Source organism: Myxine glutinosa, chromosome 2 (assembly GCF_964187855.1).
Source record: "Myxine glutinosa chromosome 2, kmMyxGlut1.1, whole genome shotgun sequence".
In the NCBI taxonomy this organism is placed as follows: Eukaryota; Metazoa; Chordata; class Myxini; order Myxiniformes; family Myxinidae; genus Myxine; species Myxine glutinosa.
In genome coordinates this window covers 268,142,190-268,169,814 of record NC_136262.1, presented here as the reverse complement: position 1 = coordinate 268,169,814, position 27,625 = coordinate 268,142,190, and the positions used below count along the sequence as shown (strand labels likewise).

Sequence of the window (27,625 nt, the reverse complement as noted above, 5' to 3'; positions counted from 1 at the left end):
ATTCCTACAGGTCGCACAAGATCTGTCTGCAACCCTCTTATGGTTAAACTGCCAAAATCTAGGCTCTCTGCCCACCTTCACTCCTTCATTCCCCTTTTCTCCCGCCTCTGGAACAAACTCCCCCACTCCCTTCAATCCCACTCCTCCCTCCAGGTCTTTAAAACGGCTGTTCACCACCATCTCTTATCTTCCCCCATCCAAATCCTTGATCTTTTCTACCCCTGCTAATTCACCCCAGATACACCTTTTTTGAAATTCCAACTTCTTTCCAACCCTGGTGTTGGGCTAGCGGCTAGGGTGCCGGCTTAGGATCCTGGGATCCTGGGTTCGAATCCCGGTCGATCGCTGAATTAACGCCAGGGGGGTTGACTCAGCCTGTCATCCTTCCGAGGTCGGCTAATTGAGGACCAGTTCACTGGTAATTCCCTGTTTGTCGTTAAAGGCGGCAAAAAGGGTTGGCGTCAGGAAGGGCATCCGGCCATAAAACATTGCTTCAAAAAGGGGACAAAAAACCAACAACAACCACGGTTCCCGAAAACGGCCAACCCCCGCTTTGCGGGGAAAAATGGCCTCTAAAGGTGGTTTTTTATTTTTATATATATATCCAAAACCCTGATCTTTTCTACCCCCGCTAATTCACCCCAGATACACTTTTTTGAAATTCCAACTTCTTTCCTGGAAGTCCTGGCAGTGTTCATATGTTTTATACCTCTCGCACCTCCCCCCAAGCCCTCTCCCTCCCACAGTTCTCTCGATGTCCTTGCTCTCAAATGTTGTGTTTGTGTCCTTCCCCCCCTCTCCCCATCTTGTCTACCGCTCCCCTTATTTTGGGTTTTATGTCACGGTTTGACTTTTTGTGTGATTAATGTTCGCTCTTTCATGAGCCTCGATCTTGTATACAAAAAAAAAAAATGCATGCACCTCCAAATGTGCTTCGCATATAATAATAATAATAATAATAATAATAATAATAGTATGAGGAAATTATAATACGGTATTTTAAAAATTTGTATTAATTATTATTTATACATCATTAATGTGTCTGACACATGTTGCACTGTTGGTTTCTAGTCATTACCCCGCATGCGCGAAGCGAAAAGCGGGGTTAAGTATTTGGGTCATGTCCGTCTGTCATCAGTTTATGATCAAGGAACAACTTATCTAAATCGAAGGTTAGGCTGGTTAAAAAAAAATTCCTGTTTATCATCGACGCCCGCCCCATAAAAGTCGTCCGCCCCTAAAAAATCTTCTTCTTTTTTGCTCGCGAAGTCAGTAAAATCCGTTCCCGCTCAGTGGAACAGGTTCGAATTTTGTGTGTGCTCGTGTACTGTCTGAGCCAAGTTACATGTGCGCGACAGTTTGACAGAAAATGCCGTTCGTCGTTTGCCAAATTCGGCGAACGTCCAGTGTTCTGAAGGCCTGGGTTGGTGTCAAAGTGCCAGAAAATATCACTCTAGACGAACTGTAGTATGAGCTAGTGTCGGGAACGCTTGATGGTGAGAAATATAACCGTTTTAATGTACGTTGTTGTTGTTGTTGTTGTTGTTGTTGTTGTTGAATATTTAGTGTGTGCGGGTTTCCCCCTCACTCGCCATTTACGTGGACCGCAAGGTTTTGCTTCTGATAAATGGGGTGTGCGCTTCCTTATTTTATTCATAAAGAATGGTGGGAAATGTTGGACTCCAGTTCTGTTCTAAATTAAAATCTGTCAATATATCTGCACTGGGATCCCAGATCTGTATGTCTAGTTTTCATTCCCGGGTGGTTTAGTTCAAAATTCCAAACTAAATCCAGACTTGGAAAAAACAGAATTTCAGTACAAAACACTGAATTTGATCTGAGACTGATGAATACTTGCAATTATTAGTTGTGAAAGGAAGTGTGTGTGTGTGTGTGTGTGTGTGTGTGTGTGTGTGTGTGTGTGTGTGTGTGTGTGTGTGTGTGTGTGTGTGTAAGGGTGTGTGTGTGTGTGTGTGTAGGGGTGTGTGTGTGTGTGTGTGTGTGTAGGTGTGTGTGTGTGTGTGTGTAGGTGTGTGTGTGTGTGTGTGTAGGGGTGTGTGTGTGTGTGTGTGTAGGGGTGTGTGTGTGTGTGTGTGTGTGTGTGTGTGTGTGTAGGGGTGTGTGTGTAGGGGTGTGTGTGTGTGTGTGTGTGTGTGTGTGTGTGTGTGTGTGTGTGTGTGTGTAGGTGTGTGTGTGTGTGTAGGGGTGTGTGTGTAGGGGTGTGTGTGTAGGGGTGTGTGTGTGTGTGTGTGTGTAGGGGTGTGTGTGTGTGTGTGTGTGTAGGGGTGTGTGTGTAGGGGTGTGTGTGTGTGTGTGTGTGTAGGGGTGTGTGTGTGTGTGTGTAGGGGTGTGTGTGTAGGGGTGTGTGTGTGTGTGTGTGTGTGTGCGTGTGTGTGTGTGTGTGTGTGTAGGGGTGTGTGTGTGTGTGTGTGTGTAGGGGTGTGTGTGTGTGTGTGTAGGGGTGTGTGTGTGTGTGTGTGTGTAGGGGTGTGTGTGTAGGGGTGTGTGTGTAGGGGTGTGTGTGTGTGTAGGGGTGTGTGTGTAGGGGTGTGTGTGTGTGTAGGGGTGTGTGTGTGTATGGGAGTAGGGGAGGGGGGGGGGGGGGCGGTGGTGTTCATTTTTTCAATGTACAATTTCTCCCCACATTTTTGTTGTTTGAACCTTGATGTTTGTGGCTTGGCTGATAGGTAAACAGTATAGTAGACAATATACAAGTATATTTTATAGTGATTTTTCTTTTTCAGGTGTACCAATTGAGGACACCAATGGAGTGGTAAGCATCTCAGTGGGAGATAAAAAGACTATGACCCAATGACCCATGTTCCAGCTAGAGATTCAACATTGGCAGATGTCATCAACACCCTTGGAAATTTCATTGAGTTCGTTATTACTGTCCTGGATCAGCCAAACCAACAGAAGACCAATGAACATAATGCTTTCGATATGTATGAATGTGATGGCAATAGCTGCTGATAGATCCATGAATGGCAACCGGACATTATTCTTAAAAGCGGAAGTTTTGGTCTCCCATATTGTTATGTATCAGCAAATATTCAAAGTAAACAGAACTCAATGTGACATAGGTTTCTTTATTTTCTTTATTTGAATCGTATCAGTGCGTACATACGAAGGTTTACTAGTTTAGAAATCATAACATAATTCATCATGTATGTCCGATCAAGTATATTTAAGAAAAAAAACATTGTACGTTGAATAATCCATTAAAATTTCACTCTGAAAAAAAAAAAAAAAATCCCTCCCCCCCCCTACCCACTTTTTTGAAAAAAAACCGATGATAAACAGGAAAAAATTTTAACCAGCCTTATATTTTGAACATTAATAGGAAGACGAGTCAACGTACTTTGGCTTTGAATTTGCTCCGATCACGCATGCGCAGAGAGGAATTGAGACAATGTTTTACTCCATGTGCCGGCCTGGCAATCAAGCAAAATTAAAAATCATTCCAATCAGGACCCCGACCGTGTTTGAGGATGTTACAAAGGACACAGACAACAGGCACAAACAACTAATGTAGTGTTGTGGCACGACACCGGACGACGCAGAATGCAAAGTTTCAATTTTTTATATATTTTTTGGCGAGACGGTAATTTAATGTAACACGTAAAGGTAAATTAAGGAAAATACCGTGGTCCAAAAATGTACTGTTTAAAAACATGAAAACCGAACGCGTTTAAGGGGGAAGGGGTTCAATTTTCCACGGGCACGCGGAAGTATTGGCGCGGAGGGAGAGAAGGGCTTTTTTAAAGGTAAGCACATGTACGCGAAATCGCACACCGCAAACACGTGGTCGGCGAGGTTTTACTGTAGGGTGGTGTATATGGGTGGTATTCGAGACTGCTTCTGGATCACTACTTCAATAGTACTAAACGTCGATCGTTATAATAACTATGTTATTAAAATTTAAATACAGCACTGTTTATATATAATTTCATTGTTTGCAGATTAATCGGGTTCCTACTTTAGGCTTGCAAGTATTTTGCGACATCCGTTTTCAAATCAATTAGTGTTAGTGTTGCAGAGTTGGTACCATCCTTTACATCCTTCAATGTTGATTTGATGCAATGGGAATTTCTTGTTATTGTTCAATGATTGATTGTGATTCTTGGCAGGAACGTGTGTGTGTGTGTGTGTGTGTGTGTGTGTGTGTGCGTGCGTGTGTGTGTGTGTGTGCGTGTGTGTGTGTGTGTGTGCGTGCGTGCGTGTGCGTGCGTGCGTGTGTGCGTGTGTGTGTTAGCATGCAGCCCTATGTGTTATTTGGAGTGCACACGAGTAAGCGGTGCATTGAGGAGAATAAGGAAAGAGGCGGTTCCCTGAAGACCCCTGGCCATGGGGGCTCTCATGCACGACACATGGTAAACTTTCACCAGAACATATTTATGATCGAATAACTACATTTAATAATTACACTCCGTCACCCAAGGCGGACCGAGATGATGTTTTCACCCCTGTCTGTCTGTTTTTCTGTGAGTAGGATATCTCATAGTTATAGACGGATACGGATTAAACTCGATGGACAGGTTGGGTGTGTGACACGCACGAATTGTTTCGATTTTGGTGATTATCTGGATCTGGATACCATCATTTTTTTTTCAAGGGGAACCCAAACCGCATTATGTTTTCGGGTTGTCCGTCCGCCTGTCCATCCGTTCGTGATAGGTTTTCATTAACACGATAACTTGCGAACGTCTGAACGGATCTATAATGATATGATGTATAGTAAAGATGAATGTATAATGATGTAAAGATGAACTGATTGGATTTTGGGGTCGAGAAGTCAGAGGTCAGAGCTTGCAATAGGTTTTCGTAACCGTGATAACTTAACGGCTGATGGGAACGGAGTCACCTGTGGTACAAGGTATTATCTTACTATAATTCACCAAATGTCCGTCTGTCCGTTCGAAGGTACCGTAAAAACTGCTGAACCGATCGCAAAGATATTTTGGGTGGGTAATCCTGGGACCCTTGGGAGTAAAATAGGCTATTTAGTTTTCCCAATTTCAGCTTCGGTCTCCAGCATTCTCAGGTTTGGACTCCCGCATAACAAAACAAAAACATAAACAAAACAAGCAGATTTCTGCATCAGGAGGTCAAAGGTCAGTTTCTGTAATAGGTTTTGGTTACCGTGATAACTTGATGTCTGAAGGAAACTAAATCAAACTTGGTACAAGTATGTACAAGTACAGATACATTGAAAGTACACATGCCAAATAAATAAATATCCTCCAGCGCGGCGTTTCCGGGTTTGTTATCACCGTGCAGCTCAGAGACGCTATTGCTTGTTTTCTTGTGACGTCATCGGAGCACGCGCGCAGGGCACCCTGGGACACCTCGGCCATTTTGATACCCTCTCGAACAACGTCGTCAGCGGATTCACATTAAATAGTTTTTGTTCACGACCAGTCATGCCAATTTGCGGCGTATTTCGTTGTTCAAACAGGCCAGGCGTTAGGCCAGGAGTCAAGTTATACAAAACGCCCAAACTTCTACTGAATCAGGGTGAGGAAACAAGAAATTTAAGTGAAGAGAGGCGGCGTTTGTGGAAGGCTGCCATCAATCGCAGTGACATCCAAACAGAATCACAGTGGGATCGCACACCTGTCTGCTCCGAGCATTTTGTTAACAGTAAGTAAGAACATGTTTCATGGAATGCGAAACCTGGAACATAAAATTATTGAATTTGAAACTGTCCAATAAACTTTCTAAAGTTATGTACTCTTATCAACTCGGTCAAAATGAATCTCGATTTTATCATGTCAAGAACGTGCTGTGTATTCGTTGCTTACATGATAAATATAGGTGATGACTTATGGCCATACGCACAAAGCACACATGGCGGCACTCACTTCGCACTGTGCGTCACATGTCTACAAAGTATGCACACATGCATGCACAGCTTAAAACTGCAGTGGTTTTTGAACAAATGGAGGGCACTTAATCAATCAGGTCCATAACATTAACACAAGCAGCTTTAAAAAATACATGTTTGTTTAATATATTAATACCTTGGATCGAATCAAGTGGACGTCATTCAGTTCTTTGTGTCGGATTTGTCGCACCCATCCATCTTGGTACAACCTGTATGCCTCGAGGGATTTATACTTCTTCAACTCATCTTTGGTATAGGCCGATTTGCTGAACAACAGGTAGTTGATCACGTCGATGTGGGTCACCTGAGGCCACTTGCTCACATTCTTCTCAAATCGATCATTTGATAGACCATAAGGGTCGCACCCAATGACAGAAATCTTCTCTTTGTAACGAACAAGAACGTCCGGGGGGAGCGTCTCTTGGTAGCCAAGGTTGGCACTCGCACTGCTAGCCATACTCAAGCCTGGATCTACCGTATCCTTACGTACACTCCAAGTCTGTTCTACAGGTAGTTGGTTGCAGGTTGACCCACTGCCCAGGTGTTCACCAGTTCACTGGTCCACGGCAAACTTAAACCGAATGTTCTGTGTTTGTTGGGCAACAATACGTAATATAAACTAGATGGCACCACACTCCACATGAACGTGACAAAACAAACAAAATTACTTTATAAAACAGACTTTTTGCGATCCGCATTCACCATAAACCAACGCAACAAATCAATATCAGCGCACATGGACAGATTAGCTTGGGTATCAAAATGGCCGCCGCGCAATGCGAGATGGGTAACTGTGACGTCAGTGAAAACAAAGGATTGGGAGGCAGAGGTGTACAATAATTGATTGATTAATTACATAATTAAAAGAAAGAAATAATTTTAAATAATTAATTAATCAATCAGCTAATGGCATACCTAAACGACTAGTGTTTCATCCAAAGATGTAACTTTAAAAAAATATATTTAATAATGAATTCATCAAAAATAAATAAATAAATAATCGATCAATTGATTAATCAATAAATCAAAAATACCCTTTACAGCCAAATCACTTGGTCATTGTCGTGTCTGAATATCAGCTTCCTTACTCAAAAGGTGCCTGAGATAATGCCCAGATGAGAAAGAAAATAAATAAGTACTTAATTAATCGATAATAATGAAATAACTAATAAATTCATTGATTAATCAAAAAAACAAAAAAATACTGTTTTTGCCAAAGTACTTGCTCACTATTGTGCTGAAATTTCAGCTTCCAAGCTCAAAGGATGGCTGAGATATCACCCAGACAAACAAACAACCAGAGTGAAAACTGAGTACTCCCTTTCAGCGTGCGTCATTGCTGAGCCCCCTTCGGTGCCCGGCAATGACGTCATGCAGTGCCTGGAGATGGAATAAGAAAGGTGTACAACAAGTACAGATACATTCAAAGTACACCGCCCCCATGCCAAATAAATAAATATCCTCCAGCGCGGCATTGCCTTCGGTCGCCTTAGGTGCCTAAGGGGCGCGTTAGGTCGCCATGCAGTGCATAAATGTTGTTGTTGGCTTAGCGGTTCGGGTGCCGGCTTGGGATTTAGGATGTTGGCTTAGCGGTTCGGGTGCCGGCTTGGGATCTTAGGATGTTGGCTTAGCGGTTCGGGTGCTGGCTTGGGATCTTAGGATGTTGGCCTAGCGGTGAGGGTGCCGGCTTCGGATCTTAGGATCCTGAGTTCGAATCCTGGTCGATCGCTGAATTAACGCCAGGGGGGTTGACTCAGCCTGTCATCCTTCAGTGGTCGGCAAATTGAGTACCAGCTTGCTGGGATGAATGATCCCGGTGTGTACCCCGATTTAGAATAGGTACACCGTAGCCCTGCGCATCGTAAGAGGTGACTAAGGGTGGCGTCAGGATGGGTAAGAGGCGACTCCGGGTGGCGTCAGGAAGGGTAAGAGGCGACTCCGGGTTAGCGTCAGGAAGGGTATCCGGCCATAAAAACATTGTCTCAAAAAGGGAACCAAGATTGTCATGGGGCCCGCAAGGCTAACCCCCGCTCTAGGGGGCAAAATGACCTTAAAACGATTATTCATTCATTTCATTTTCTAAGATTGGAGGGAAAAGGTTAAATGCATGAAGGGAGCAGATGGGAGGGGTCGGGGTTGGTTTAACGAGTGAGGGAGAAGTTAATTTTGTTAATGATCAGGCTGTCTGATGGTGTCTTGTAGGTTCTGCAATGCGTTTGTCCAAAGTCTTCTCTAATATGTACAAGAACATATTTTCTTGGCAGTTCCACCTTTCCTCACCTGGGTAGGTATTCACCTTTGATCTATCATATGATGAATGTTGGTGTATTCTTCATGACATTTATGATCGTTTCCACTGAATAAGTTTGTGCATTAATTTACAATAATTTACTTTGTAGGAAACTATGAAGAGGAAGGAGACCCAGTGTTGAGGTTTGTTTGGTACATTGGATTTAACATGTTAAAGGTTTTACAAGGAGCCATTATCAAATGTTTGAACCTTGTGGGGCACGACACACCAAAGCCATGCGGTGTGTGTAAGGCACATGGTGTGTGGAGGCACAGAACACCAATGTCGTGCGGTGTGTGTGGGGAATATGTTGAGTAGAGGCACGGAACACCAATATGGTGCGATGTGTGTGTGTGTGGCACTTGTGTGGTGGCATGGAACACCAATGTGGTGCGATATGTGTGTGGGGGCACGGAACACCAATGTGGTGCGTTGTGTGTGTGTGGCACTTGTGTGGTGGCATGGAACACCAATGTGGTGCGATGTGTGTGTGTGGGGGCACGGAGCACCAATGTGGTGCGTTGTGTGTGTGTGGCACTTGTGTGGTGGCACGGAACAACAATGTGGTGCGATGTGTGTGTGGGGGCACGGAACACCAATGTGGTGCGATGTGTGTGTGTGTGGCACTTGTGTGGGGGCATGGAACACCAAAGCCATGCGGTGTGTGTGTGGCACTTGTGTGGGGGCACGGAACACCAAAGCCATGCGGTGTGTGTGTGGCACTTGTGTGGGGGCACGGAACACCAAAGCCGTGCGGTGTGTGTGTGGCACTTGTGTGGGGGAACGGAACACCAATGTGGTGTGTGTGTGGAAATTGTGTGGGGGCATGGAACACCAATGCCATGCGGTGTGTGTGTGGGCACGGAACACCAAAGCCATGCGGTGTGTGTGTGGCACTTGTGTGGGGGCACGGAACACCAATGTGGTGTGTGTGTGTGGCACTTGTGTGGGGGCACGGAACACCAAAGCCATGCAGTGTGTGTGTGGCACTTGTGTGGGGGCACGGAACACTAAAGCCATGCGGTGTGTGTGGGGGCACGGAACACCAATGTGGTGTGTGTGTGTGGCACTTGTGTGGGGGCACGGAACACCAAAGCCATGCAGTGTGTGTGTGGCACTTGTGTGGGGGCACGGAACACTAAAGCCATGCGGTGTGTGTGGGGGCACGGAACACCAAAGCCATGCGGTGTGTGTGTGGCACTTGTGTGGGGGCACGGAACACTAAAGCCATGCGGTGTGTGTGTGGCACACAGTTTGTCGAACTGTCGTACTATACATTATGCGGCGTTCCAGACACAGCTTCACTGTGTGCCGTTTGCTCCAAACGTGAAGTGTTTTGAATGTGTTCCATCCTTGTGACATAATGCAGGTGCGTAAAAGCTTCATTACTTTTCAGGGTTTTGCAAGGTGTCTACAAGGCTGCCGTGGAAGCCGTTCTTTTTGGAATAGATCGGTATGCTCAAGGTGATAATATCACTAAGGTAAGTGGAATGCGCAATACCTTAGCTATTTTAAATTGAAGGCTTACCTTTCCTCTGTGCATTGAAAACTAAAAGGAAACAGTTTCACTTTTACCTTTCACTTTTACCTCGTCTGAACTCGTAGCTGAATAAAGAAGTGGAGGAGATGTTTCTCTCGAGTCTCGACAGCAATGGTCTCCCGACATACAAGGATGTGTTATTGTGGGTATCATTATTGTTGTTTTATTATCTTCATTGTTGTAAACTTGTTTCGACACATGCACATGTATAAAGGTGTACCCAAGGTAGCAAGTAATCAGGCCATTTTGACTTTTGTTTCGGCCATTTTTACTTTTTTTAAAATATTAGACATTTTTTAAACTTCTGAAAACGTGTGATAATTGTGTGAATGGTTATTTTAATGAAACTGTATAATAAGTTTCCTTATTGTAACTTACCTGTTCTGGTGTTTAACAAGGCCCTCCTGGTAAATTGGACACGTCCAAATGTTCTAAAGGAGGAATATGGTGAGTTTTTTTTAGAATTTTTTATTAGTACACTTAAGAGTAGGTGTTTTACTCCTTTAAGAGCTGCTTTTAATAACCAATCGAGACTTAAAGAGAAGCCTTCTGCCCAAACTATAAAGATTGTGGCGAGCGAACTGGACCAACAATCACCTTTATGTGAAACACCTTGTGGATGGTTAATATCCACATAAGCTTCCGTACTGAACACATGGTCTCCACTGTATGTTGCCTTCTGGCCTGGGTGGGATCCAGGTAGCTGGACGATGATGTCGATGCAATGGTCTCCTCATTGTGGACACGTCTCCTCATTGCCATGCTTTTATTCAGACCCAAAATGGAATTTTACATCATGGCTGTTCGCGATGGAAAAAGGTAAGAACATATTTTTTAATAGTGTGAAAGGTTAACTCCTGTTTTTTTGTGGCCTATGCTTCCTGGTGTGCCCGGGATTGTTCCCCAGTGTGCCCGGGACTGTTTCCCACTGTGCCCGTGACTGTTCCCCGGTGTGCCCGGGACTGTTCCCCGGTGTGCCCGGGACTGTTCCCCGGTGTGCCCGGGACTGTTCCCCGGTGTGCCCGGGACTGTTCCCCGGTGTGCCCGGGACTGATCCCCGGTGTGCCCGGGACTGTTACCCGGTGTGCCCGGGACTGTTCCCCGGTGTGCCCGGGACTGTTCCCCGGTTTGCCCGGGATTATTCCCCGGTGTGCCCGGGATTGTTCCCCTGTGTGCCCGGGACTGTTCCCCGGTGTGCCTGGGACTGTCCCCCCGGTGTGCCCGGGACTGTCCCCCAGTGTGCCCGGGATTGTTCCCCAGTGTGCCCGGGACTGTTCCCCGGTGTGCCCGGGACTGTTCCCCCAGTGGTGTCTGGGACTGCTCCCCGGTGTGCCCGGGACTGTTCCTCGGTGTGTCCGGGACTGTTCCCCGGTGTGCCCGGGACTGTTCTCCGGTGTGCCCGGGACTGTTCCCCACTGTGCCTGGGACTGCTCCCTGGTGTGCCCAGGACTGTTCCCCGGTGTGCCCGGGATTGTTCCCCACTGTGCCCGGGACTGTTCCCCAGTGTGCCCAGGACTGTTCCCCACTGTGCCTGGGACTGCTCCCCGGTGTGCCCAGGACTGTTCCCCGGTGTGCCCAGGATAGTTCCCCCAGTGTGCCCGGGACTGTTCCCCGGTGTGCCCAGGACTGTTCCCCGGTGTGCCCGGGACTGTTCCCCCAGTGTGCCTCGGACTGCTCCCCGGTGTGCCCGGGACTGTTCCCCAGTGTGCCTGGGACTGTTCCCCACTGTGCCCGGGACTGTTCCCCGGTGTGCCCGGGACTGTTCCCCACTGTGCCTGGGACTGCTCCCCGGTGTGCCCAGGACTGCTCCCCGGTGTGCCCAGGACTGCTCCCCGGTGTGCCCGGGACTGTTCCCCCAGTGTGCCTGGGACTGCTCCCTGGTGTGCCCGGGACTGTTCCCCGGTGTGCCCAGGACTGTTCCCCACTGTGCCCGGGACTGTTCCCCACTGTGCCTGGGACTGCTCCCCGGTGTGCCCAGGACTGTTCCTCGGTGTGCCCAGGATTGTTCCCCAGTGTGTCCGGGTTTTTCCCCCAGTGTCCCCAGGGGGATTTTTAATGTCATTGGGATTAGAAGAGGAAACTTTAAAGTGTTATTTGGATTGTATGGGGGAGTTTTATATGTTATGAGGATTGCAAGGGCGACCTTTAAATATTGTTGGGATTGTACAGTGTAATTTAACTCGTATTATTGAAATTGTACTGTGGGTACAACCCACCGACCTGGGTCTACCAGACAATCCCTCCCCTCCAGTACGTGTATGTACCATGAATGCAACGTACATCCTCCCCCATCCCCAGTATGTACCAGGTACGCAACTGAACAACCTGCCCCTCCCTCACGCCTAATATGTACCATGTATGCAACGGTACAACCGTATCCCGTACCTTCTCACCCTTCTCCACCCTGACCCATCGTTTGTACAGATTTAATGGACGACCCTTGAAATGTATATATTTTTCATTTAAATGTTTATTTCTTGTTTTGGAATGTGTTTTCTCAGTTTTGAAACATTTTAGTGAATTCGTTATTTGACACTGAAGGCAATCCTGTTTGGTTTTGTGACCGGCTACAAAATAAGGAAACGACAATCTTCACCCCATGTGAAGCAAGAAACTAAGCGAAGAAGAGCGAGTACCACCATGTACGTGAACAACGAACCTTTCTTTCCAGATGATAGCTTGATTGCCCACTAGGCCAGGCTAATGAAGGCTGCAGCTACTTGTTGGAAGCCAGATAAGTGAAATCGTGTTAGGGCAATGGGTGTGCAGGCCCGAGATGATCCTCTGGCCTGGCCACGGTTCACCTGTTGGCACAAACGCTCAAAGGTGCCAAGGGTTCCCTTGCTTTACTTCACACTGACCATATTTTGCTCATTCTCCTAAACTTGTCAGAATTTCCCCCTTTTCAGGAATCTGAGCCAGGCTTGCCAAAGGCCTTTCATACGTTTCCATTTTGTTCCTGATAACTTAGCCAGACATTCTCCCTTTAGTGTGACACTTATACAGAAGTGCAAGTTGGTTGTTGTTATGTACCTGTACCCTTTTTGTAAATTGTGTTATAGAAACATTCCTGTGGATGAAGAAATGCATCACTTCAGTGTGAAGAATGTAAGTTTTACCAACACCTGAACAGTTTGATGAGCTCCTGTGCATGCTGCTGTTGTTTTAATGTACTTTGTGCAATGGATGAACTGTCACATGGTTGCCTCCCTTATCCTTGTGAAGGCTTTTTGGTAATCTTACTATAATTCACCAAATGTCCGTCCGTCCGTCTGTCTGTCCGTCCGTCCGTTCGAAGGTACCGCAAAAACGGCTGAACCGATCGAACGATATTTTGGGTGGGTAATCCTGGCATCCCCTGGAGTAAAATAGGCTATATTGTTTTTCCAATTTCAGCTTTGGCCTCCAGCATTTTCCGGTTTGGACTCCCGCATAACGTTATTTTCCCGGGTACCGCACAAACGGCTGCACCGATCGCAACCTGACGAATGAAAACACACAGTTAAAAATAATGACCTCGGACAAAGACCTTTTATAAGGACATGGGTTGCATCCCTGCTTGAGAGAATGGCAACCCCCTCCCCGCCATCACTGTCGTCTCTCCAACTCGCAATCCCACGAGGTATGCGGAAAGGACGACCCAAAACTAATTATCCCCTTTTTGATTCGTATATAAACATCATTAAAAGTAAATAATGACCTCGGCCAAAGTTCAAACGACGTGGGTTTAATCTCTACATGAGAGAATTCCACTTAGCTATTTGGGCGGTGTATAAGCTAACAGATCGCTGTCTCCATCGATCTTGCCGAGGCCGTAGCACCTATCGGCTCAAAATCCTTTTAACTGTTGACTTGGTAGTTTTTACAATGAAGGAAACATTAACAATGTTGTTAAAAGTTTATTTTGTGATTAATTTGTGATTGGAGTTATGTTGTTTGGAATGAAAAAAGATATCGAGTTGAAGTGAATGACGACATGCCGTGATGGTTTCTACTTTCTAAACGTGAAATTCGCGGATCGCCATATGCAGATTCGCCACGGACCCACGATCGATGTTTCTATACGTGAACGTACCCGTTTGTTTGCGAATGGGTACATTTTTCATGGAAGTCCTTCACGAACTTGCTGTCCGTGTCTGACGTGTGACTGAAGGTGCTACAGCAATGTGAAATTCATTGGCTTCATGCTTTAGCATTCGCCGTTTCTGCATTGTCTGTTTGCTCCTGGCCTCCCTCCCGTGCGTAGCACAGGTACCTCACCAGTAAGATAAAAATCCAGAATGATCATCCTTACCTCATAACGAGCACTGCCTGTTTATAAAAGTTATGTTCCTGATGAGCTTTGGAACCGTAAAGTAGATTCCACAATTATGAATGCAATAGTAGATGGATGATCAATTTAATGCGTTTTTATGTTTTAAAAAAGCCCGCCCACATGCTGTCAGGATCACAAGCCCCTCCCCTTAGCCACACCCTCCCGCCACACTATCCTTCTTACCAGCACATCTCCTTTGAGGATTTGTGGAATAATCACCGATCCATCGCTTCAACCTCTATATGGTTCTTTTTATCCAAACCGTTAGAAGATAAAATGGCTTGAACAGGGATTACTAATGGTCAAACACCGGATGTGGTGCACACAAACGGGCAATTTACTAAAATTTATTAACAGCACACACTAACAGGCAATTTGCTAATGGTGCAAACGAATGGGCAATTTACTAATGGTACACACTAACAGGCAATTTACTAATGATGCACACTAACAGGCAATTTACTAATGGTGCACACTAACAGGCAATTTATTAATGGTGCACACTAACAGGCAATTTACTAATGGTGCACACGAACGGGCAATTTACTAATGATGCACACTAACAGGCAATTTATGAATGGTGCACACTAACAGGCAATTTACTAATGATGCACACTAACAGGCAATTTATTAATGGTGCACACTAACAGGCAATTTACTAATGGTGCACACTAACAGGCAATTTACTAATGGTGCACACTAACAGGCAATTTACTAATGGTGCACACTAACAGGCAATTTATTAATGGTGCACACTAACAGGCAATTTACTAATGGTGCACACGAACGGGCAATTTACTAATGATGCACACTAACAGGCAATTTATTAATGGTGCACACTAACAGGCAATTTACTAATAGTGCACACTAACAGGCAATTTACTAATGGTGCACACAAACAGGCAATTTATTAATGGTGCACACTAACAGGCAATTTACTAATGGTGCACACGAACGGGCAATTTACTAATGGTACATACAAACAGGCAATTTACTAATGGTGCACTCTAACAGGCAATTTACCAACTGTCAAACATTGAACATGGTGCACATGAACAGGCAACTTGCATGCACTTGCAAGGTGATGCTTCTAGGTGACAGGTTGTGATGAGCTTGCTGACTGTGTGATGCAAGTGATTGGGTTTGCATTCTGATTTTGATGCATTTGTAGGCAAGGATGACTGTTTGGGATGTACCTGACCTCGATGATGGAATGGGAATTCTGGGTTCCGTCATGTTCTCGGAAAGCTTCTTGGATTCTCGCATCATGGCACGCGATTCTGGTGAGTGGGAAGTTGTGATCAGGTTGCATTATTCCGATCCAGCCTGGTGCTGTCAAAGTTGGGAACCCAATGGTTTTGTAACCAATCGTCATTGCCTGAACTTCATCAGTTCAAAGGTGAGATGGACCTAACATCTGGGAAATGATATTCAAGTGTAACGGAATGTTTTTACGCCTCTGGAATGATGGACCTGTCTGTCCGTCTGTCCGTGATAGGTTTTCGTTTCCGTAATAACTTGAGAACGGCTGAAGGGATCTTAGTAAATCTTGGTGCAGATATTTACAATGAGATAAAGATGAATGATTGGATTTTGGGGTCACGAGGTCAAAGGCTAAAGGTCAGAGGTCATGTTAGGAAAAATTCTGTTATCGTGATAACGTGTGAACCAGTGATGGGATTCTGACCAAAATTGGTACAAGTACAGGGTGTTTCAAAAAGAGTGATACAACATTAAACGTTTATTTACAAAGAAACAGAAACTTCAGGAACGTGAACCAAACATTTCCTGAAATCTTATGACATGGTATTTTCTATCACTGACTGCTAGAGTTAGTGAGAGGCCAAGGTGTGAAATTGTCATTTACGCAAAATCCTTGTAATTGACGTTCTCGATGTGTGCCCCTCCGCGGTTCAAACAGGCATTGATCCTGATTCCAAAGTTCTGTCCAACTTTCCTGTAGGTCCCATGTAGCACTGCCTGGAGGTAGTCTGAAACCTCCTGCTTCAGATCATCCAGTGTGGCAGGTCGGTTGACGTAGACAGAGCGGTACTCAGGGCAACGAGGCGGTTTCTGAAGAGCTGTTGCAGGAAAGTGATGGTGTTGTGGAAGAATTTCGTGTATGACTCACAGGACTCCAATGACCGGACTCAGGTTTACAAAAGGTCTTTGTTTATTATTCACTTCATTCCATTTACCAAATAATACCGCATTATTCAATGGCTGAGATTAACTCTTTTCCATGGTCCTTTTCGTTCGGCTGATGTTCCTCCGCCATGGTCCCGTTCGTCAGAGCTCCTCGCAGCAAGTCCTCTCGACTCCAGCCGCAGCTCCCGCTTATATGGACCAACTCGACTTAATCCTCTGTCCGCTGAACTCGTAATCTCTTCTCCGCTGACGTTTACTGGTCGCCTTCCTGGCGCCAGCTAGCCCCCCCTGTTGTGAGTTCCATTTATCAAACAATAGGGGGGTGCTCCAGCCTGGGGCTGTGACCAGGTGTTTCAAGAGATTATCATGTTCGTGCACATTCCTAACTCATTTACAAACTCGTCCTTCACAGAGTTTGCATGTAAAATGTATTTGCTTTGTTACCAGGTTAATTAATAAGTTACCAGTGCCAATTAATAAGTTACGCTGAGTTACACTTCTACAGTGTCATCAGCTGTATGTGGGGGTGCACCATCCTGTGTACACCAGGTCATGCTGAACTGGTTTGGGGTGACCTTTTGGGCGAGATCATTATGGAACTTCTGGAGCACGGCCCGGTAGCGCTCACTGTTGATCGTCACCGTCCTGCGGTTGTCATTCTCAAACCAGTAAGGCCCTAGCATTCTCCATCTGACATTGAAGGCGCAGAAGCATGTGACCTTAGGCCCTTTCAGGTACATCTCAGTGATCTCCTCAGGTGGTTCTGCCTCCCAAAAAATGTTGTTGTGGTTGTTGATTTAGTCTCATACCACAGAGCCACCACTTTTGTCTCCTGCTCCACTGTAAATGGCATAGTGCTACGGAGCTACAAGTCCCAGGGAACAAATACCACGATAACACCACCAAACCCTGAAAAGGAAAACGGTATTGGTCAAAAAACAAAGAAATGGCAGGAAGTCAAAGTCGTATCAATCTTTTTGAAACACCCTGTATGTATTATGATGCAATAAATATATAAAACTAGAACTGCCACTTTAAAACTGCTGGCAGTGATGACCGGTTTACTCGCACCCACTTTTGATGCAACCCCACTGTTGATACAACCCCACTTTTGATACAACCCCACTTGTGATACAACCCCACTTTCATTGGACATGCTTTGACACAACCCCCTTGGATACAACCCTGACACACACACACACACACACACACACACACACACACACACACACACACACACACACACACACACACACACACATTCCCCCTACCCCCCACCCACATACACACACATACACACACACAAACACATGCACACGTCCTCCCACCCCCACCCCCAACACACACACACACACACACACACACACACACACACACACACACATATCCCCCCACCCCTAACACACACACACATGCACACAGCCCCCCCACCCCCAACACACACACACAAACACACACACATATCCCCCACCCCTAACACACACACAAACACATGCACACATCCCCCCACGCCCCCCCCAACCCTAACACACATGCACACACACAAACACCCCCACACCCCTCCCCCCACACGAACACCCCTCCACACATACACCCTCCACACACACACATATCCACCCGCCCCCTCACACCCACACACACATACACACACACGCACATCCACACATCCACACACACACACACAAACACACGCACACATCTCCCCATCCCACTCCCAACACACACACACACACACACACACACACACCCTCCACACATACACACACACACACATATCCATCCCCCCCTCCTCCACATGCACACCCCAACCCCTCCACACACACACACACACATATCCCCCCCCCCCCCAACCCACACACACACACACACACACAGACATCCACACACACGCACATCCATACACACACACAAACACACACACATCCCCCCCACCCCATCCATTTTTAAAAATATTTTCGTTTAATTAACGATATCTGCCACCCGTGGAAGAACGTCCTGCCGTGGCATGACGTCATCCGTGGCCCGTGCCGTATGTCAGCGTAGAACGAAGTATCCCGTCGATCGAACTTGGTCAAATTTTTCATGATTGTCACCAAATTTGTTGTGGTATTTTGTTAACTCATCCGAGGCAATACGACAATCGAAATCCGATTTGAAATCGGAGCCAAATTGACGCCGTAAGATGTGCCTGCACGTGTGGATATTTTACCTGTGTAAGATTCACTTTGGAAATGCTACCCATTTAAAATGTTAGATTTTGGATAACTTCGTCATTTTAAATCGGATTTCCACAAAATAAAGGTCACCATTGCTTGCAGATACCTCTCTTTCTCCTTAAAATTGAAGACAGGATGAACTTCAGAGCGAGAAATAAGCCGAGGCGGCGGAGAGTTTTACAATGTTATTTTCCAATGTAAATGACAATATCGTGTAGTTTACGAAACTTCATCAGAATTTGCCCAGATTTGTTGCATTCGAATGTTAACACCCTCTAGCGACTGTCAAATCCGAAGACAATTTAATTTCGAGCTACCCTTAGCTCGTGAGGTGGTTATGTCACATGGCCTGGTCAAAAAAATGTGTTGTGGTTCTTCTTCTTCAGGCAATAACAACTTCTAGTTTCCAGACCATACATCCAATCATCTGGAGATTTTGCACACCTGTTACTCTTCATGACTTCTACTAGAGTATGAAGTTTCACGTCGATCAATAAAGCGATTCAAGAGATATCCATTTAAAAAAAAATATTTTCGTTTAATTAACGATATCTGCCAAACCACGTGACCTATCGCAAATTCTAAAATGACATTTTAGTAGACTGACATGCTGAACAGATCTGTGAATTTTCTCCTCGATTGGATCAAAAATGAGGGAGGAGCTAGGTTTTAAAGGTTCATGCTTAAAAACGTCATAACTCTGAAACCATGTGTCAGATGATGTCGTGCTCGCTGACTTTTTTGTTCGTCATGAGTATGCGATGCCGCTTGCAAAGTTTGGCCTCGATCTGTTCAGCCGTTGCAGAGAAAAAGCGGTTTTCGTGTTTTCACGAAAAACAATATGGCTGCCGAACCACGCTACGACGTCATGTTTACCATTAAAATATTCTACAGACCGAGTCCCTCCTATGGTGAAAATTTTATCTCAATCGGCCCTATTATTGCAGAGAAAATGTTTTTTAAAGGAAATTAAAACTTAAAATGGCAATAGCACTCACTGTGAGACGTGGCCTGGCAGGACAAAATGGTGTGTTTCTTCTTATTCTTTCAACAATAAAGACTTTAGCTTCGCGACCGTACATCCAATCATCTGGAGATTTTGCACACTTGTTACACTTCATGACTTCTACTACAGTATGAAGTTTCACGTCGATCAATAAAGCGATTCAAGAGATATCCATAAAAAAAAAAAATTCGTTTAATTAACGATATCTGCCAAACCACGTAACCTATCGCAAATTCTAAAATGACATTTTAGTAGACTAACAGATCTGTCAATTTTCTCCTCGATTGGATCAAAAATGAGGGAGGAGCTAGGTTTTAAAGGTTCATGCTTAAAAACGTCATAACTCTGAAACCATGTGTCAGATGATGTCGTGCTCGCTGACTTTTTTGTTCATCATGAGTATGCGATGCCGCTTGCAAAGTTTGGCCTCGATCTGTTTAGCCGTTGCAGAGAAAAAGCGGTTTTCGTGTTTTCACGAAAAACAATATGGCTGCCGAACCACGTGACCTACGACGTCATGTTTACCATTAAAATATTCTACAGACCGAGTCCCTCCTATGGTGAAAATTTTATCTCAATCGGCCCTATTATTGCAGAGAAAATGTTTTTTAAAGGAAATTAAAACTGAAAATGGCAATCGCACTGATGTCGGATGATGTCGTGGCCTGGGAGGACAAAATGGTGTGTTTCTTCTTCTTTCAACAATAAAGACTTTAGCTTCGCGACCGTACATCCAATCATCTTGAAATTTTGCACACTTGGTCCACCCGATGAGAGCTACATTGCATTAAAAATTCAATTCGATCCATGCAGTGGTTCAAGAGTTACAAGCTTTTTAAAATTTAACTTCCATTATTTATTGCGGCCAAACCATGTGACTTATCAAAACGTCTCAAGTAACGATGAAACATCCCCCCATGTGGAACATTTGTGTAAAGTTTTCACTCGATATCTCCACAAATTATGGAGGTGATTCCATTTCAATTTGAAATTTTAAAACGTCATAACTCTGAAACCACGTGTCGGATGACGTCGTGCTCGCTGACTTTTTTGTTTGTCATGGGTATCCGAATATGCATGCCAAGTTTGGGCTCGATCCGTTCAGCCGTTGCGGAGAAAAAGGGTTTTTTGTGTTTTTTCACGGAAAACAAGATGGCGGCCGAACCATGTGACGTATGACTTCGAAAATTTTCGCATTCTGAGTTTTTTTTAACTAAGCATCTGGGGAAAAAAATCTCATTTTCGGGGGAGAAAAACTGTGTTTGACGAATTCTAACCTCTTAACGTTAGCATTTTTGATATACTCAATACACATGTTTTTTGTTCCCATTGCAGAGTTCTTTAGAATGAGCCATTCCTCAAATTTTTCCATTGAGCCGTTTCGGAGATACAGAGGGGCAAAGTTGAAGGTGTTTTACAAGATGGCGCCCATACCACGTGACCTATGACGTCATCATTAGCATTAAAAAATTCTACGAGCCTCGCCGATCATTTGATGAAAATTTCCTGTCAATCCGACCAGCGGTTGCTGAGAAACTTAATTATGTGAAGTTTTCGGAGGTGCAAAATAGGGTGGAAGAATAATAATAAGAAAAACTCTAGCAGTAATAATAGGTTTCTCTCCATTTCATGGAGAGTAAACCTAATAATAACCACCTTTAGAGGCCATTTTTCCCCACAAAGCGGGGGTTGGCCTTTTTCGGGGACCGTGGTTGTTGTTGTTTTTTGGTCCCCTTTTTGAAGCAATGTTTTACGGCCGGATGCCCTTCCTGCCGCCAACCCTTTTTGTCACCTTTTACGACAAGCAGGGAATTACCAGTGAACTGGTACTCAATTAGCCGACCTCGGAAGGATGACAGGCTGAGTCAACCCCCCTGGCATTAATTCAGCGATCGACCGGGATTCGGACCCAGGATCCTAGGATCCTAAGCTGGCACCCTAGCCGCTAGCCCAACACCAGGGATGCAATGATGAACGAATTTGATTTTGGGGTCAAGTGGTGAAAAATCTGAGATCATGTTAAGTTACAATTATTTCGTTACCGTGATAACTTAAGAACGAGTGAAGGAATCTCAGTCAAACTTGATGCAGTTGTATTTGAGATGCAGGGGCAACATGCATGTTTATGACTTCATTGGCTTTGTGACTGAACCCTTCCTTGATGATCTCATGATTATCAAACTCATTACCTGCTTGTGTAGATTCTCAGCATTCCTCTTTCCTCTGCTGCCATAGTTAATGGAATTGAATCTATTGCTGTTTCTTCGTAGATTAACGAAAAATGTTTATTTTTTATTTTTTAACAGATGGAACTCATTTTGTGAACAGTCGTCACGTTGTTCTCACCATGTCCATTCCTCGTTATGCTATCTGGATGGTGAGTGCATGTTAAACTCCAAAGGATGGTTTTCATGTTCTCATGAAGTGATATATTTTTTATCTCCATGCTGATATTCTGGTTTTATCATTTGCTGCAGTAACTTGATGCTTCAACATTATTTTCACCTCCAATCCAGAACTGGGTAGATCTGGCATTTTAAAAATCATTTGTATCCAAACCGTGGAATCAAAATCATACTGACAGTTGTGCATGCAGGTATCAGAACAACTCAACAAGCAATGGAATGAAGGAACAGGAGAGCAAGAGATTGAGGAATAGAGATTGAGGAGAGCAAGTAAGAGGAATAACGAGAGGAGTAAAGATCACAGGTAGAGTTGAAAAATAACTTGAGCTGCTGTTGAACTGCTGACTGTTTAAGCTTTGGAAAAATAATTGGATAGAACTGGCTCAGGAAGGCAGTTACACAAGCAAAGGAGGAACAAGGAAGTGAGCAGTACGACTTGAGTTTGGAGGCCTAACAAGGAGGGGGTTACTATATGGACTTGTCCATCCTGGAGGGGGCAGGGAAGGCGCACAAAGAGAGAAAGATGATGAGAAGGAGAAGCATTTAAAATAGAGGTGCAAGTAACCAGTTTGTGATCAAGAAAACCTCCACCAAAAGCAAATAAACATTAATCCAGTAAGTTAACAAAGAATGCACAGTAACTAAAATCATAAATGGAGCGCCCCCACACGGACTCGTAAAACAACACGAAGGGATAAATAAATGTGAAAAAAATGCGTAGTGTTTGCGAAGTGTGTTTACCTGCACTCCGCCTGGAGTCCGTGACCGTCCGGGGCCGTTGAAGGTCCCGCGTCCCTGCGCGGGAAAGACATGCCCTGGCGCGAAGTCCGTTCGCCCACCAACCGTAAACGTGAAACGAGCAGGTCCTCGTTCTGCCCTGGTCCCGCGTTCCACAACGCTCCGAAGCCTCTCAGCTGCCCACAGCCTTCGCAAAGTCAGCACCAATGAACCAAGGACAGGATGCGTCCGCTTGTAATCACATCCACGAAGGCAGGAACAGAGTGTGGTGTGCCACTGCCAAGAGCGAGTCCGAACTCCTACCGCACACAACGAGGACCCAGCGCAAGCGGAGGGATCCGAACCATTCGTTATGGATGTTCGGACCAAGAGTGGAAATAAATGCGACCGCTCGCATCAACTCGTGAGACAAAGAGCAGCAGTACCAAGGGTGACAGGGAAGTGCGACCGTTCACAATCAAACCCAGCACAAGAGGTATAACGTCGACTGCTCGTGATGACAGCCCCAAGGCAAGAGAGAAAATGTCGGGGACACCGCTCTTTTGTTCCCCGGGCTCTTACGTCATTTCATGACGTATGCGCGTGCTCCAATCAGCGAGTCCATCTCCTCCCCCTATGGCCGTCCTGACCAATCGTTCTTCGGTTCGTGGCCTCACGGCCACGTGCCGACTTTGTGATGTCCCAGTCGGTGGTATCATTGGTAGTTGAATGTCCTGTTTCCTGCTACTTTTATTTAGTGTTATTTTTAGGAGTGAAGTGCATGGCAGGTGTGGTGTGTGTTATAATAAACAAAGGAGAAATCACAGAGGCCATTTACATACAGGGGATTTACCCTTAACCCCTACCTAATTAACATAACCCCACCCCTCACCATGGGGACAAAGATGCACTCTTACACGACATCTGGTCTAACGGGTCCCGACTTAAGTACACGGGTTCTTCTTCTTCATCGCGACATTCGGAGCACACTATCCTATACAATCCTACCTGGCCCTAAGGTAATCCATTGTCTACCCCCTCACAAACATAACAGTAATAACAAATGTATTTGATGACTTATTCAGGTGGTTGTGAGTGATTTTTATCATGCATTCTTCTCATGATGTACGTTAAAAAGACATGTATCCCAAATTTTCCTGTACATTGAATCATTCTCACTGTGGCTGCCTGACATAATGTCACAATCTGTGCTAGTTTGACTGTTGACTTTTCTATATGCCAGAAGTAGCCAACAAATATTCTTGATTAGGTCTAGAAACTCCAAACTTCTCAAATATTGTCGTCTTTGGATACACAAGCACATACCTGGTCAGTTTTGTGTCACTTTCCGTAATTACCATGTTATGTAGTCACTGTATCAACCTCCCAATTTGTACACCTGGCATATTGATCAAGGTCGAAGGGTAACCACTCCATGAGAAGGTTGATATATTTGAAACATGGCTTTGGAGAATTGTCATTCCGTTGCACATGAGTTAACATAAATGAGTTTGGAACAGGATTATATGTTCTTCGCGGTTCTTACATGGAGCATCCTATGATGGTGCCACGTTGAAAGTCACTGAGCTCTTCAGTACGGCCCATTCTTCTGCCAATGTTTGTCTATGGAGATTGCATGGCTGCGTGCTTGATTATATATACCTGTCAATGGGTGTGGCTGAAACAGTCAAATCCACTAATTAGAAGAGATGTCCGCATACTTTTGGCCATGTAGTGTATGATTTTAGGTCCAGACAACCAGGAACAACTCCCCAACTGATTTCATGACACCATATAATGTAGCTGGACTACCGCTGCGATCATAAAAACTGGTAGCTTTGACATTGGGAATTTGTCTGGTTCACTGATAAATGCATATTACATCTGTCGACCAATGATCAACATGTTTGTCTGGTAGGCCCTAGACAGTGGTTTAGACCATGCAGCATTGTTGAGTGTGATCGGATTAGATGGTTATTCAGCATCCACACTGTTGCAAAGGACACTTGCAACCATGACGTCTTTTTTGTCAGAGCAAACAGAAAAGGTCGTCACAAAGTAGGATAAAGGAAGACAACTGGAGAAGAATCATTCATTGATGCACTAAAGCATTCGGGGACTAGCAGGTGAAAGGGTGGGCATGGTCTCAACAGATATGGGAAATAGGAGATACCATGAGGTGGCAGTGGACAGCAGATTTGAAGACCTTGAGGAAGAAGCACCAGACAACAGTCTCAGGAAGATGGTTGCAGGATTGAGGGAATATGGAAAGGATGGAGGTGAGCTTCAAGTTTGACATAGGGAAGGTAATAGGGTAACAAGGCAGCAAGGTAGGCGTTCTTTTTAAAATGCACGTGACCTAGCATAGTAGGGGTTGGGCAGAGAAGTGCAAAGGCTGGAGAGGTAAATCAGACTGAAATGCACCCAACAACCTTCTATTTTCAGCGACACACAGACCCTGAGATTCAACCTCCTTTAATGAGATTCCACTGACATTGAAAGCCTTAGACCTCACAGCCTTAAAACAGACAAAATGGGGAAAAGCAGCCCACATGGGAGAGAAATATTCCATGGCACATTTGATGAAGGCCTTGTACACTGTCAAACCAGGATGGTTGAGGAAAGACTTGGTCCTGTGGATCATTCCCTGACAGTGGCTCATTTGGAGATGTGATCTGCCCAAGATGGGCTACAGAAGATTGTAGGCCCAGGCAGCCCTACAGACTGTACCTCTCCCAGAGACCGATTACACAAATTACTTGGTGAGTTTGCCAGGTGATTCTTGAGGAGCAAAGTTAAAGTGGGATTTTCTTGAATTAAAATAATCTTTCAGGTAGATGAGTAGTTGCTTATGTTGTCAAAATCGACAGAGACTGATGTTGCCAGGGCCTGCCTGGCAGAGGCATAAAAGGAACAGTCCAGCATAGGGTTGAGTCATCTGAAAAATGATGTTTTCTTTTCAGTGACGTAGAGAGGTCACTGAAATAGACCATGATCAGTGTTTCCCGAGAGTACTATATTGAGCGATTCTGGTGAAATTCAAGGTTAAATTGGGAGGGAAGCCATCAAAGGTAATCATCTTCATCAGCATACAGGAACTCTGAATGTCAGTCCAGGTGGGGAGCCTAAATATCATTTGGTGATTGGTTCAAAAGCATTTGTGTAAGGAATAGTCTTTTTGGAAACGAGTCGTCAGATGCTTGGTCGATATGTACATAGATGTGTTCAGGTACATGATTGTACTGTGTTTTCAGATTGGTGAAACAGACATTTCAGACTTGGAGAACTCACGGAAACTTGTGAAGGTGAGCAATAAAACATAAGATATTCATGGGACAACTGAGGTTGGCTATTCCATTCACTTCTTTGACATTCATAAAGGTGTGTGTGTGTGTATGTGTGTGTGTGTGTGTGTGTGTGTGTGTGTGTGTGTGTGTGTGTGTGTGTGTGTGTGTGTGTGTTTTGTGCGTGTTTTTGTGCTTGTGTGGTTGTAGTTGTTTTTGTGTGTAGTTGTAGTTGATTGTGTTTCTTGTTAGTTGTTATCTCCATTATTTGAGTTTACTCATTATTTGAGTTTTAGAAGGTGGAATCTCGAACTTGATAGTCCCTCGAATCTCGAGTCCCCGGACTCGAAGTATCCACCTCCGTTTCAGTTTCAGTAAGGGATCGTGATTAATGGGCTTAGTTTTGTTGTTCTCAGAATTTTGTTCCGGGAGCTCTTTTCAGGATCGTCACTGAGCCCTGTACAACCTCGACCTGTAGTTTATTTGTGGTGTAGGAGAATGTGTTAAGACTCAGGAGACTCCAATATGACCGAAACAGCTTTATAAAGTAAGGATTTATTATAATTACTAAGTCACTTGTTTCAATTCAATAAAGACTACAATAGCTAAACGGATTGTTAATTCAAGTCGTTGGTTCTTCTTCTTCGGCCGGTCCTCTCTCAGCGCTGTTCACAGGGTTCCGTTCCGTTCCGTAGGTCAGAGCTTCTGGTGACAAGTCTGTTCCTCCCAGGACGTTGTTCACGTTTTATGGTCACAGAAATCTTAATCCTCTCTGCGCTAATCCTAATCCGTTCTCCGCAAACGTTACTCGGTCGCCTCACCGGCACCAGCTCACCCCCCCAGGCGTTGACAACCATCCCCTCCTGCTGGGAGTTCCTCCAATTCTACATTTGCTTCGCAATAGTGAAAGCCTAGGAATGTGCTCTAGCCCGGGGCCGTGACAAGGTGAACAAGAGATTTCCAGGTTTTCCAAATTCCTGACATTCTCTGAGCCACCTGCAACTACCTGCTCACTCACCAATCTCATAACTAATTACAAGTAAAGATTTATACGACCACAATCCCTCATCTTTTTGTTTTATGTTTATATTAACCATTAATCGAAACATCAATACAAGTACAAGTAAACAATCAATCACTACAAGTAAACATCAATACAAGTACTCAAACCATAACTTTGGTAATCCAATTCCCTTAGGCATACACCGTCCTCCTGCAAGTATCACAAAACATTTCGTTGGTCATTGACTCCTTCCATATTGTTAATTCAATCTATTTCACTCGCATCACAAATATCTTTGCAAAACAACACTTCACCATCACCAAGACACAACAATTTCACTTCACCAATTTTCAATTTTATAAAGCATCTGCAACATCTGGCAAAACGTTTGCCTCCAAACAAATGTTGACTCTTTGTTTGAAAGGAAGGGCTGATCACTTGTGTTTGAATTCAGGTATGAAACATTTTCTTCTAATGTCTTCATAGCACCTGCACTACTTCGTGTAGGGCCTCGCTGTTGTAACAACTGTGCGGAGTCATAGACTGACCCTGCTCTCCATGCAGCATTCTTGCCACTCTTGCTGTAAACCATAGTAATTCCTGAACAAGGCCTTCACCCAGTTATAGTCGACTTGCCTCTTCCCTCATTATGAGTGGGCAGCAAGTATTGGTGTGACGTTGATTGGCCAGCAAGATGTGGAACAGGGATGCCAGATGCATCCACAATGATGTTGGGACCATGGTGTTCAGGTCATCCATGGTCCATACCAGGAGCAACCAGCAGAATCGTGCACAGCTGTTGTGAAAAGGGCAC

At 44.9% G+C, this 27,625-nt stretch overlaps 1 protein-coding gene across 1 annotated transcript in view; it reads left to right on the top strand.

Moving 5' to 3' along the window:
• DNAAF9 (dynein axonemal assembly factor 9) overlaps positions 1-27,625 on the top strand; it is a 108,208-nt gene that overhangs the window by 21,738 nt on the left and 58,845 nt on the right. Inside the window, 11 exon segments of the mRNA XM_078772719.1 lie at positions 4,256-4,373; positions 8,090-8,171; positions 8,287-8,320; positions 9,574-9,658; positions 9,783-9,859; positions 10,492-10,536; positions 11,275-11,707; positions 12,610-12,825; positions 15,204-15,315; positions 21,709-21,779; positions 25,779-25,829. Coding sequence (XP_078628845.1) covers positions 4,256-4,373; positions 8,090-8,171; positions 8,287-8,320; positions 9,574-9,658; positions 9,783-9,859; positions 10,492-10,536; positions 11,275-11,707; positions 12,610-12,825; positions 15,204-15,315; positions 21,709-21,779; positions 25,779-25,829 — 1,324 coding nt within the window.